The following is a 14359-nucleotide window of genomic DNA, read 5'->3' as shown; positions in this document are numbered from 1 at the left end:
TATTTGCTGCACGTTTCTGTATTTGGTTACAATGTGAGTTTTTGTACGTTTCTGTATTTGGTTGCGTTGTGAGTATTTGCAGCATGTTACTGTATTTGGTTGAGTTGTGAGTATTTGCAGCATGTTTCTGTATTTGGTTGTGTTGTGAGTATTTGCTGCACGTTTCTGTATTTGGTTGCGTTGTGAGTATTTGCAGCACGTTTCTGTATTTGGTTACAATGTGAGTTTTTGTACGTTTCTGTATTTGGTTGAGTTGTGAATATTTGCAGCATGTTTCTGTATTTGGTTGCGTTGTGAGTATTTGCTGCACGTTTCTGTATTTGGTTGCGTTGTGAGTATTTGCTGGACGTTTCTGTATTTGGTTACAATGTGAGTTTTTGTACGTTTCTGTATTTGGTTAAGTTGTGAATATTTGCAGCATGTGTTGTCAAACTGTTGAAGATGTTTTCCTTATTTGCTGGTGTTTTTTTACATTTGCATGTGTTCAGTTGCAGAACGTTGAGCTCTCTTGACCACCGTACATAAATGTGAGTGTATATATGGTGACCAAAGTGCAACTTTTGGTGAACTATACCTTAAAAATATTTTTTTTTAACAGGTTATTAAAATTCAACTTGAAACTTCACCACTAACATCGCAGTCCCGGATGGCGTCCATGGTGAGCAGGTCGTTCCCGTGCCGCAGCTGGAATCGCACCACTTCTAGAGCCGCCCGGATCTCCTCTTGTTCTCCGCTCTGAGCCGGCACACATTCGTCCAGGATCTCCTGCAGCAGAAGGCTGTATTTACTGATCCTCTGGACGGGCTTCAGCAGGTATGAGGACAGATCCATGCTGTCACCCAACTCCATCTGCTTACGCTGGACAGGAAGGGAAGAAGTTTGATTTCATATATATCAGTATCAGGATATTTTTTGTAAAGAAATTGATACTTTTATTCAGCAAGGATGCATTCAATTTATCAATAGTGACAGTAAAGACGTTTATAATGTTACAAAAGATTTGTGTTTCACATAAATGCTGTTCTTTTGAACTTTCCATTCATCAAAGAATCCTGAAAAAAATAAAATGTATCACTGTTTTTAACATTGATAATAATAATAAATGTTTCTTGAGCAGCAAATCAGCATGTTAGAATGATTTCTGAAGGATCATGTGACACTGAAGACTGGAGTAATGATGCTGAAAATTCAGCTTTGATCACAGGAATAAATTAGTTTACAATATATTCACATAGAAAACTTATATTAAATTGTAATAATATTTCACAATACTACTGTTTTAACAATTTTTATCTAATAAATGTAACCTTGGTTAGCAAAAAAAGAGGCTTCTTTCAAATATATTTAAAAAATCTTACCTTATAATATATATTGTTGAATTTATGTATAACCAATTGTAGGTTCCTCACCTTGAAGTATCTATGATGTTGAATGAGCGCATCAGACTGGGGTTTATTCTTGCTGTAAAGTGCGTAAAGTCCAAAACTCTCTCTCTGTTTAAATAGATTTTTGTACAAGGTCAAAATGATATTCTGTAAGTTGTAAGAAGTGAAAGTGCCTATGATGAAACTGTTGTCTTACGTGATTTAGGAAGCAGCGTCCGACTCGCAGTGGTTCTGCCTGACAGGACTCCAGTTCCTGCTGGAAGTGCTGGCAGTGGAAGTCGTACAGTTTCTCCAGGTTTCCGAAGATTCGTCCGCGCTGACCGCGCAGATCCTGCGGGACGTCTGGTCTGGCCAACAGGGGGAAGTAATGAGTCAAGATGTATCCCAGAGAGCGGACGTACTCCACCTCCGTCAGCAGGAGCTCCTCCATGACACGGTGAAGCTTCCTGACGGGGAAATAAAGATAATCATATATTTCTGAAATAATCCAAATCCAAATTATCTTTATATTACCATGTTTTTTTTGCACATGGCACCATGGTAATACTATAGCTATTTTGGATGGTCAAAATATCTGGTCATGATCACAATGACACTATTGAAATCTACACTATTTACACATGGTATGTAAATAATGGTAAAATCTTGTTTACCATTAGAATAACAATTATGGTTTCCAGTAGTGCAATCTGAAACAACTCTGTGTTGTCACTTTTATGGTCCTATATTTTGTTCTTAATTACCGTAACTTTACCTTTCTGACATCAGTGAAAGCTTTTGGACAGAGAAAGAAATGGCAAATGAAAAATATTGAGAATTTTCCCCCCTGTTATACACTACTGTTTAAAAGTTTGGAGAAAAAGAAAAGTTGTTTTAAAGGCAGAGAAAATTATTACATTTTAATTAAAGAATATAAAAAACATCTACGTTTTAGAACAACTTACTCTGATGATTTTTTTTTTTACAATTAAACCGGAAACATTTATTAAACTAACATGAACTAGCCATGAGCAATACATTATTTACTGTGTTTGTTAATCTTTGTTAATGTTAATACAAATACATCTGTTTATTGTTTGTTCATGTTAGTTCACCTAATGTTAAAAAGATTTGGTAACACTTTATTTTACAGTGTCCTTGTTACATATGTTACATGTACTTACCATAGTAATAACAGTAAATTATGCATAATTACATGCAACTAACCCTCAACCAAATCCTAATCCCTAACCTAAGTACATGTAGTTGCTTAACATTAGTCAGTACTTAAATATATAATTACACTGTAACAATGACACCTTAAAATAAAGTGTAACCCAGGATTTAAATGAAATATTAGCAAATGTTGAAATTAACATTAACAAAGATTAATGAATGCTGTATAAGTGCAGTTCATTCTTAGTTCATGCTAACTAATGTAGTTAACTAATGTAACCAATGAACCTTATTGTAAAGTGTTACCAAGTAAACAGTATCAATGTTAACTCGATGTTGTCTTTAAGCGTCTGAAATGGGCACAAGAACACATAACTCACATGGTTCTGTTTGGGCTTTCTGGGCTGGATGCAGTGGTTTCTCCATCAGTCCTCCAGCCGGTCTCTCCACGGGCCGTCTGAGAGCAGAAGCTGCCGCGACGAGGGTTCCCGTACTCCTGGACCTGTGAGAAGACGGGCTCAGTGATGTGGAGCTCAGATCTCCTGGTGTTTCTGTTCGCCGCTGGCTGCCAAGGGAACCACTGACAGCCCACTGTACCCGAGCCTGCGACCGGCTTCTGGTCCTGGGAAGCTTTTCTGCCAGCGTTTCTGCCTCTTGGCCCGCAGTCTGCCGGATTTTCCTTGGCGGTCTGTGCGGTTTTAGACTCTCTCCGGGTTTTGTGGTTGGATCTGAAGTTGAAGCAGGTGACGGTGGTGTGCATGCTGTCTCTCGATCGACTCGCCCTGCTCTCTGACGGATCGGGCACAAACTCCTGCTCATCTTGTACTGGGTGGGCGATAGGACCAAAATCTTAGAGAAATTAGATGAATCACAATATAGTTATTTTTGTTATTGAAAATAAGAATATGTACAAATATTAGGATAAATACAATAGAACAAATATACAAATATGGAAGCTTATTTCCGCCATTGAATAAAAAAGAAAAAAGAAAAAGAGAGAAAAAAGTCAGAATTGTGAGATTTTTTTATTACTTTTTTTTCGTGGCAGAAACAACTCAAAAACAGAATTGTGAAATGTAAACTCAGAATTCTGAGAATAAAGTCAGTATTGTAAAGTATAAATGCAAAATTGTGAGAGAAAAAAAAGCCTGAATGATGAGATAAAAAGTTGCGATTCAGTTTTTTTTATGATTTTTTTATTTATTTTGTGGCAAAAAAAAAAAAAAACAGAATTGTGTGATGTGAACTCATAATTCTGAGAAAAAAGTCAGAATTGCAAGAAAAAATCTGAATTTTGCAATTATCTTTTATTTTATTTTATTCTGTGGCAGGAAAAACAACAACCTAAAAACAAAACAAAATCGCAAGATATGAACTCAAGAGAAACTGCAAGAGAAAAAAAAGCCTGAATTGTGAGAGAGTACATTTTTTGTGCAATAAAAAAACAAAACAAAAACAAAGAATATCAAGATTTAAACTCAGAATTATGAGAAAAAAATAGAGAGAATGGTAGATCACCAATTAACTTTTTTCCTATTTTGTGGCAGAAACAACAACAAAAAACAGAATTGTGAGGCGAAAAAAAAATAAAAAATTGCAAGATGTGAACAATTATGAGGGGAAAAAAGCCTAAATTGTGAGATTCTGTGGCGGATAATAACTTTATATTAATTCTGTGTTAATATAACAACAACAACAAAATTATTCTGTTGCGTAAAAAAACAAAACAAAACAAAAACAAAACAATCAATTTTGAGTTTCAAACTTGGAATTGTCAGGGGGGAAAGCCTGAATTGTGAGAAGTCGCAATTATTATTTTTTATTTTTTTTATTCCGGGGCATAATCAATCATCCATATGATCCCGCCCCAGCCTATCTTACAGACGCTCCTGAATCCTCACCTGGAATCTTCTCCGGCCAGTCAGAGCCTCGTCCAGCGGGTGTTGGAGCTCCTTCCAGAAGAGCCAGTCTCTCCTCCAGCTGGCGCCGGACGTCCTGGCAGTGGATCCAGGCGGCGTCCCACACCCGCAGAGCCCTGGAGCTGGAGCACGCCTGCGCTCTCACGTCCTGGAAGTGCTCGGGAGAAAACTCGTCTAACCTCTGCAGGTGAGCGTGAAGACGGGTCCAGCTCTCCTCATCTGGGGAACCGCAATATTGATCCTGATCCAGAAATCTCCTGCAGTCGCTGGCCACGGCTGAAGCCTGAGGGAAAAGATCCATTAGGTCATGTTTTTTGGGTTACTTTAAGGTGTCATTGTTACAGTGTAATTATATATTTAAGTACTGAGTAGTATTAAGCAACTACATGTACTTACTATAGGGTTAGGGTAGGATTAGGATTTGGTTGAGGGTTAGTTGCATGTAATTATGCATAATTTACTGTTATTACTAAGTACATGTAACAAATGTAACATGGACACTGTAAAATAGTGTTAGCGAAATTTCTTTGTTGAACTAACCAGATGTATTTTTTGAAAGAAGGCAAGGTTATATTTGATGACTAGTTATAACATAAAACACAAGATGGCAGCATACGCTCATGATTTGAATTTTCACTAAATTGGCAGGACTGATTCAACCTGGAAGAGAATATGCATTATGGAGACATACATTATACAAAAGTTTGGGGTCAGTGCGATTTTTTTTTTTTTTTGTAAGACATTAATACTTTTTATTCAGAAAGGACACATTAAATTGATCAAAAGTGTCACTAAAAAGACATTTCTAACGTTACAAATGATTTCTATTTCAATAAATGCTGTTCTTTTGAACATTATATCCATCAATAGATCACAGCTTCCACAATAATATGAAGCAGCACATCTGTTTTGAATAATAAATGTTTCTCGAGCAGCAATATTAGAATGATTTCTGAAGGATCATGTGACACTGACGACCGGCGTAATGATGCTGATAATTCACTGCTAACTATTGTTACCACCATGACTTAAATTAGCTTTACTGTTTATACAACATAAATGACAGTCAAACCTCAAACATAAATTTTAAAGCCACTGTGTTTCTAACAAATACTTAAATGTGGCAGCCCACTACTACAAAGATGTGAGTTTAAATGCTTGAATGAGACAAATAGTTAACTTATTATGAGTGACTAAAATTTATTTTTGAGGTCTGTGGTCTTAAAAGTTAGTCATCTCATTTTTTTTTATCAACTGGTGCTAACATTTTACAGTCAGTTACATCAAAAGGTAAATTTGTCTAATTTGAATAGGGAAAGTAAGACTGATTATCTAACGGCTAGTTGGTCAAACTAGTTCTTAAAGGGATAGTTCTCCCAATAATGAAAATTGTCATCATTTATACTCACCCAAGTTGTTCCAAACCGTTTTCTATTATGCTTAACTCAAAAGAAGATATTTTTTAAGAATATGGGTAACCAAACAGTTAATGGGCTTCATTGACTTTGTGGGAAAAAAATATACTATATAAGTTAATGGGGTCCATTAACTGTTTGGTTACCAACATTCTTCAAAATATCTTCTTTTGTGTTCAGGTTTGGAACAACTTGAGGGTGAGTATGACAGAATATTCATTTTTTTGGGTGAACTGTCCCTTTCATATATAGGCCATGAGACGGGACCCCAAATTTGGGCTACCGGTACCATTTTGAGGGATTAAATTTCTTTTTGATTTTCATGAAGGTACACATCTCTAGTGTTGGAAAATGCATCCGATCCATGGTAGCTTTCATTAGAAATCAACACTTATATAATCCTACCTCAAGGTAAGGTGTTCAGTGACTACAAGAGAGAAAAATGTATCCTTTTTATTATAAAAAATTATAACATTTCATAAAATTTTATAAAATTTTTATAAAATTTAAAATTTATTTAAAGATAAATAAATAAATTTATCCTTTTTCTTGACATATGTTTGAAAATCGTCCTCCGTAACCAAAAACTACCTTGAATCTAATGCTGTCACACATTTATCAAATACAGGGTCAAATACCTACACAAAAATCACCATGCGTTTTAATCCCTCAAAATGGTACCAATCAACCCTCTGTCTCACGGCCTAATACAGTCTTAACATTTTTAAAGATATATTTTGTTCTATGATTTAATTTAGAACGTCAGGGGCCAGTTGACACTATGTGTAATACAGATTAATTTGCTCATAAATTGAAAACCTTTTATTCTAAAAAGGGGGAAACTAATAGTGAGTTAGTAGCGAGGGGTGTGGTGTTTCCATCACTGGTTTTGATGTTATCTGTGTGTGTCATGTTCAGAGTGACAATTTGAAATCCGATTTGAGCAGCCAGACAGAGCATCCAGACTGAGACGCATCTGTAAAAATCATATTTTAATCCACCTCCATAATGTTTTTTTTTTTTTTTTTTTTTTTTTTTTTTTGCTGTCCTGACTTTCAAAAACCCATCTGAATAAAATCTGAACATGCAAAAAATGCTGAATATGGCCTTAAAGAATCATGGTGGGAATATTTTGGTTTTAGTTTATATATAAAATATGTGAAGAAATGACTGATCTGCCAGACGTACCCTCTCGCAGAAGTGGCAGATGTACACCATCATCCCCATCTCCTCACAGCAGCGCTCGGCCCGCGACACAAACTCAGCCAGGCTGGATTTAAACGTGGACACCATCCTGTGAAACACCTCGGTCTCGGGATAGTTCGGCCCCTGCACTCTCTCCGCGTCGGACACCAGCATCATCGCCTGATGCTTACGCTCCTGATATTTCAACAGATACACACGGTTAAACAGCTTCCCACACTCGTAGAAGAAAAGGTTCTATATGGAATCTTAAAGGGTTCTTTCTGTCAGACGCTTCATACTTTCCATCATGGGATCATTTTACTGTACAGTATTTAGTTTTAATATATTTTTATGAATAATGCAGCTTGTAAACATACTTTATCACTAGAATAAATTGAAATAACTCGTTAAACGTGAATGACCCATCTTATGCAATCATTTAAGACATTTCTTAAACCTTTTTGGCATAAAGCCTTCTTTAGAACCGAGTTACCGTAGGTGTAGTAATTGCAGGACGCAAGAGAATCCAAACAAACACTTCTTTATTAATCCACAAAGGAACATACAGGAGATCGCAGGGACGAACTAACACACAACCACATGAAACAAAGACGATACCGGACAATGAAACAAAGGAAACAGAGGGCTTAAATACACATAATCAAGGTAAAACAGAACCGGTGCAGGAACTAATTATGGTAACTGTTTACACCACACCGTTTCAACTAAAAGCGTCAAACTTTTGATGCGTTTTGGTCGTTCATTTACACGACAACAGCGTTATGGGTGCCTGAAAACACAAACTTTTGAAAATGGGTTTCAAATTACAAGTTTTTGAAAACGGTCTCTGTGTAAACAACAAAAACAGAAATCTCTGAAGACGATGATGTCATGCACATGAATATTACGTGTTCAGTCTATAGTGTTTCATCAACATCTAATGGCCTGGCAACAGCGTTTTTAGTCGTTTTCGCGGATCCGTGTGAATGGGGATGGTTTTACAACGGTGTCGTCTGTACGCGGAAAACTCACAGGAAAAATGTCTCCGTTTTAAGCATATCATACCCTAATAATGATCAGGAACAGGGAAAACAGAACTTCAGCTAACGTTCTGGCAAGGTTCTTCCAGTAATGTTAACAGAACATTCGTTCAGAGTTATCTGGTCTTTGATAATATTAATCAAAACGTTAGCACAAAAATGTTATATATACGTCGTTCTTGGATTTATTTTTCTTTCTGAAATGTTTTAGTTGGATGATTATGTTTATTTCTTGTGTTCAGAAAACATACAAAAGTAACATTCCCATAAATGATTGTCAAATGATAAAATGGAATGTTCCCTAAAAGTCAATAATTTTATCCCTTAAAACTCCTCTTTGGTCACCAAAATTTCCTTTAAAACTTTTCCTTTAAAATAAAACTTCATGCCTTAAAATATCCTGAATGTAACTCTACACCCTTTAGTACATTCACCACATTTAGTGTACGTGGTTCTATGAATATGCAAATGAGCCCCGCCTCCACTCACCCACTCAGCTCAGAGATCCACTGGTTGACGATCACACGTTGACCTGATTGGTTACAAGCTCGTTTGTGACGTCAGAAACACCAGCGATTTCAAACCGTGTGTTTGAGACTGTCTTTTGTTCACCACAGGTGAACGGTCTTAACATATATTTGTTAGCTGGGTTGATGATTTTAAAGGTCCCGTTCTTCGCGATTCCATTTTTCAAACTTTAGTTAGTGTGTAATGTTGCTGTTAGAGCATAAATAATACCTGTAAAATTATAAAGCTCAAAGTTCAATGCCTAGCGAGATATTTTATTTAACAGAAGTCCCCTTTCAAAGCCTACAGCGAACGGCCGGTTCGGACTACATCCCTCAACTTCCTTTTTTAATGACGTAACTAGAACAGTTTTTTGACTAATCTCCGCCTACAGGAATACATATAATGCATCAGAATATAAAGTCATAATGCATCTCCCATTTATGGTAAGAGGCATGACCTTTCCGGGCAACGTGCAAAAAGCTGCTGTCAAATCAAAACACAGGAACCGCTGGCACAATCAGAACTCGTTACGTATTTCTGAAGGAGGGACTTCATAGAACAAGGAAGTCATCAGCCCGTTTTTTGTACAGTGAAAACAGCGGTATACAGATAAGTAAATTGTGTGAAAAATACTGTTTTTTTTACACGCGAAACATGAACACATGTTATATTGCACACTGTAAACACAATCAAAGCTTCAAAAAAACATGAAGAATGGGACCTTTAAAACATGCATAAGCATAACACGAGAAAAGATTTCGTTCAATCCCTAATGAAGTCACTTCTGCAGCAGCACAGCATTAAGTTTCTTGGCTTTCACTTACGTTTGCTTCGGAGAGAAAAGCTTGGAAACTCTGCAGTGTGTGTTGCATTCGTTCACTGGAGTCGTCCACAGATTCGGCTTGCAGGAGCTGCGTTTCTCCTTCTGTGTCCAACCATTCCTTCATCTACACACAGACACGCTTACTGAACTACAGATTGAACTAGTCCAAATGCAAAAGATGAATGTGCACTATTGTAAGTTTATTTTTATTTTTTATTAACATCTTTATTCAGCAGGAATGCAGTAAAGACATGTATAATGTTACAAAATATTTCTGTTTTAAATAAACTAACTTTCTATTAATCAAAGAAAGCAGAAAATCACGGTTTCCACAAAAATATGAAGCAGCACAACTGTTTTCAACATTGATAACAATCAGAAATGTTTCTTGAGCATCAAATCATCATTTTAGACTGATTTCTGAAGGATCATGTGACACTGAAGACTGGAGTTATGATGCTGAAATGATCACAGGAATAAATTACATTTTACAGTATATTCACATAGAATACAGTTATTTTAAAGATTTACAATATTACTGCATTTTTTTAAATCAAATAATCAATGCTTTAGTGAGCATCAGAGACTTATTTCAAAAACATCAAAAAATCATACCGACTCCAAACTTTTGAACGGTAGTGTACTGTATATTGTGGCCTTACCGTAGTACTAAAACCTTTCCGTTAGTGTTTTGTGAGCAGTTCTATGACTGTACCTTTGCAAACCTGGACTCCATCTCTCGGAGCTGTAACAGGAAGTCCAGGCGCTGCAGGGACACATTGGACTTCCTGGCCAGAACATGCACCTGCTCCTCCATGGCGTTGTACAGATGTGTGACTGTGTCAATCACCTCACTGCAGCAAAACATGATTTACTCCATCAGGGATCTTCAATATTATATGCATGATCAGTAGAATGTGTTTTTCCACCGAATAAAAGTTTCATTACTGGTGATTCCATCACATCACATGTACTTTGAAGTGATATTGAAATACACTATATTGTAGTTTAAAGGCACAATATGTAGTTTTTTTTTTCGCCACAAGAGAGCGCAGTTTCCAACAATAACAAAGGCGTAGGTTGATGACGCAGTGATGGGCTGAATGATGGGACTTGCTGTCAAGTTGATGGATCTAAGGCTACGTTCACACTGCAGGCTGAAACGACCCAATAGCTTGTTTTCATATGACGTCACGCCACTGCGTTGCCATGGCGCGAAATACAAATGGAGGGCAGGAAGTGATTTGCTGTATTTAGAAAGCACTATGACAAACTCAAAATGCCTGTGTTTTGCGTCGTTTATGGTTACTTGAATCGATCAAACCACAAGGAGTTTTTATCGTGTACCGAAAGTTGTTGTTCATGAGGGGGAAAATGCAAGAAATTGACTGAAAAACTCTGGAAAAACGGCTTGCAAACCTACGTCTACAGTCGGGAGGAGCCGAATGGGAAAATGCCCGTGTGTGTAGTGATCACTTCGTCAAAGGTGAGTTAATACAACTTAAGTGACTGTTTGTGTAATGTGTAACATTTCCGAACTTTGTAAAGTCAAAGTATGTCTGTAAGACGAGGTAGTTGCTGATATCTACCGCTTCGATGGCAGGAAAATCTTTCAATTCAGTTGAAAAATCGCTCCTCTTCATAACGTAAGGATCACGTCCAACATATTTTAGATTTTTTGTTTATATCTTTCTCTTGTAATAGCGTGTAAAGTAGTACAGTATGGACTTTCCTCCATCTCGTCCATTGCGGTCTTCACTCCCTGCCCTCCATCTGAATTCCACGCGTCATCATAATCACGTGACTGAAACCCAGCTATTCCGATTTTTGTGCCCCTATGCGGCCTGTATCTGATCTTTTCATGCCAGTCTGAACGACACACATCCGATCTTTTCAAATGCGACCCAGGCCACTTGGGTATGTGATTCAAATCCGATATGTATCCGATCTTTTGAAATGCGACTTCAATCTGAACGGCCAGGTCACATGTATTCGACCCGCAAGTCATTGATATGCGACAAACGTCATAATTCTGCGTTGAAGTAGGCGGGAATGAGAAGATAAACAACAACTATGGCGGACGATGCTGAGACCAGTCAATGGAAGGGAAGCGAGGTTTCTGATTTAATTAATATTAGGGGGGGACAGCTCTATTCAGGCCATGTTTAGCTAATTCCGCAAACAACAAGTGAAGTCGTTGACCGTTGAGTACTCTTCTGCGCATGCGGGTCACTTCTGGGTCATTTCACATTCACGTTCACACAGGAGATCACAAAAGGTCGCATTTAATTCGAAATGTGAACGGCCTTGCAAAAAAATCTGATTTTTTCAAAAAATAGGAATTGAGCATTAAGCCCCTGCAGTGTGAATGAGGCCATACTGACCATATTCTAACATTTCATCATGTTGAGCTAACGTTATATAACATTGATTTGTTTTATGTACATTTGCTCACCTGTCTAATAAAGCTGTCAAGTCGTGACTCGTGAAGCTCTGTCGAGTCCAAGTTAGTCGCGGACGCTAGCTCTCGGCATCTCAAAAACGCCACGCTGATATTGATCCTCATTTTAGTTCTCTTTGTTTGTCCCAAAGTCTGCTTGCCATGGTCTATGTTTGAAAGAAACAAGAACTTTGTGCCGCTAAACGTTACGCACTACGCAGTTGTCCACGTCTGTCGCCATGGTTACGTCATGGCTATGGCAGTATGAACGGAAACCGAGGATAGCGCGGATATTGCGTCATTGACAGGCGACATTTTTTTCTGGGACGGCCACTAATTTAAAATTGGAATTTCTCTGAAATAAAAAATCTTTGGAGACTTTTGGGATATTGTAAGTACACAACTGCAGAAAATATATCACACTGTGCAAGTGATTTTTAGATATTTTATTACAAAATTCTTACATATTGTACCTTTAATTGCTTAGTCATTAATCTAGCTCAAGTTTGTATGGAAGCGTTTTTCCGCCACAGAATATAACATTTTAAAAAGATAATTGTGACTTTTTATCTCAGAATTCTGACATCTTTTCTCAGAATTGTGAGATATAAACTTGCAATTGCTAGTTATAAAGTCCAATTATATCGCAATTTTGACTTTATATTCTGACACGCAATTGCAACTTTATATCATGCAAATCTGAAATTATAACTCACATTTGCGTGTTATAAAGTCAGAATTGCGAGATAATAAACATGCAATTCCCAGAAAAAAAATCTGAATTTCAAGTTTATTATTCAAGTTAATTGCAACTTTATGTCACACAATTCTGACTTTATAACACACAATTGTGACATTATATCACACAATTCTGGGATAAAAGTCAGAATTGTGAGATATAAAGTCGCAATTACCTTTTTTGTTTTTTATTCTGTGGTGGAAACAAGCTTCCATGCGTTTCAGAGTGAAGTGTGTGTTTTTACCAGCTCTGTTCACAGTGTGGTGACCTCACATCAGTTTCCAGCCTCAGCCTGGCCAGCATGGCTCCGCCTCCCCTCTGCAAGCCGACCAATCGCGTGTCTTCCAGCACTTCCTTCATTAGAGCTCCCTGCTCCTCAATGCACTGATGCACATCCTGATTTCCACACAAGACTTTTACATATTCACAGAGGTCTGTGCATCATCTTTAAGTAAGAACAGCATGCTTTTTTTTGTGGATACATTTTGTTTGGATGCAGTCAGTTTATGACAGGACGAGAGCAGATAAAAATGTTTCACTTACCTGCACTGTGTCGATTTTATGAACACCTTCCAGTTTCTTTATTGCTCCTGATAGCAGAGCGGACGCCTCTTGCAGGTCTGACACGAATGGATACAGTTTCTGTAACATAAAAAGTGGCGCATGTTTGTACAGATATGCAAGGTTAGAGAAACTTTAAAGTAAAATAGCTAATTTATAAAAAAATTATAATAATAATAATAATAATAATGTGTTAATATTTACAAAATAATAAATATATAATCATAAATATTATAATAATTTCATAATTTAATATAATACTATTATAAATATAATATTACATACTAATTCATACATGTACTAATAACCATAAATAATACATATTACAATATTATTTTTTACAAATATAATGTAATTTAATATAATAATGTTAATATATTATAATTATAATTGACATTATAATAATAATAATAGTTTTAATATATTATATAATGTTATATATAATAATAATAATTAATATAAATATATAATATTATAGTAGTAGTAGTAATAATAATAAATATTTTTTAATAATTTTTAAATATTTAATAATAATACAATTATTAAAAAATGTATACAATATTTTTAAATAATGTATTAATATATATATATATAATGCATATTGCAATAATTTTTACATATAATTTAATATAATATTATGAATTGTAATATTATTTTAAATATTATAATTGTTAAAAAAAACATATATAAAATACAAATTAAAATATAAAAATAACCAAAATATTATATAATAAATATTAAAATATTATTTAATTTAAAATAATACAATATAATTTAAATTATATTATAATATAATATTAAATATATTATTATATTTAAATATAATTTCATATTAATATTATATTAAATATTTTATATTATCTATTATAATATATGTATAAAATACTAATAAAATAGAATAATAATAATCATAAATATTACTATTAAATTCATATTTTATTAATAAAGCTGGTAGGAATCGGACTGGCTACACAATAATGTACCTGATGTATTTGTATCCAGTCACAGTGATTGTACGGTAAGGACCCGTGTAGAGCCGCAGTTATCTGACTGACATCCACTATTTTATATAGAGCCTTAAATGACGTCAGTGTTTCCACCTGCAGAGCGTCGAGAAGAGCAAAGTCTGTTAGAAATAATCGTACTTGCACAACTCTATTATAAAGAGAAGCACTGAAGCCAGGTGT

General features: G+C 35.8%; 1 protein-coding gene across 1 annotated transcript in view; it reads right to left on the bottom strand.

Annotated features, from left to right (window-relative positions):
- Positions 1–14359, bottom strand: part of si:dkey-65j6.2 (pleckstrin homology domain-containing family G member 4B) — a 38059-nt gene that overhangs the window by 9319 nt on the left and 14381 nt on the right. The window contains exons 8-18 of the mRNA XM_056234016.1: positions 14156–14272; positions 13155–13253; positions 12856–13007; positions 10148–10286; positions 9434–9556; positions 7063–7254; positions 4442–4742; positions 2921–3365; positions 1582–1831; positions 1410–1493; positions 634–858 (exon numbers count right to left, since the gene is read on the bottom strand). Of these exons, the coding sequence (XP_056089991.1) occupies positions 634–858; positions 1410–1493; positions 1582–1831; positions 2921–3365; positions 4442–4742; positions 7063–7254; positions 9434–9556; positions 10148–10286; positions 12856–13007; positions 13155–13253; positions 14156–14272 (2127 nt within the window). The remainder of the gene's footprint in view (positions 1–633; positions 859–1409; positions 1494–1581; positions 1832–2920; positions 3366–4441; positions 4743–7062; positions 7255–9433; positions 9557–10147; positions 10287–12855; positions 13008–13154; positions 13254–14155; positions 14273–14359) is intronic.

Source organism: Rhinichthys klamathensis, unplaced genomic scaffold (genome assembly GCF_029890125.1).
Source record: "Rhinichthys klamathensis goyatoka isolate OS25496 unplaced genomic scaffold, OSU_Roscu_1.1 h1tg000386l_1, whole genome shotgun sequence".
Classification (NCBI taxonomy): Eukaryota; Metazoa; Chordata; class Actinopteri; order Cypriniformes; family Leuciscidae; genus Rhinichthys; species Rhinichthys klamathensis.
Note: the sequence above shows the minus strand (reverse complement) of the source record. Positions and strands in the feature narration are given on the sequence as shown.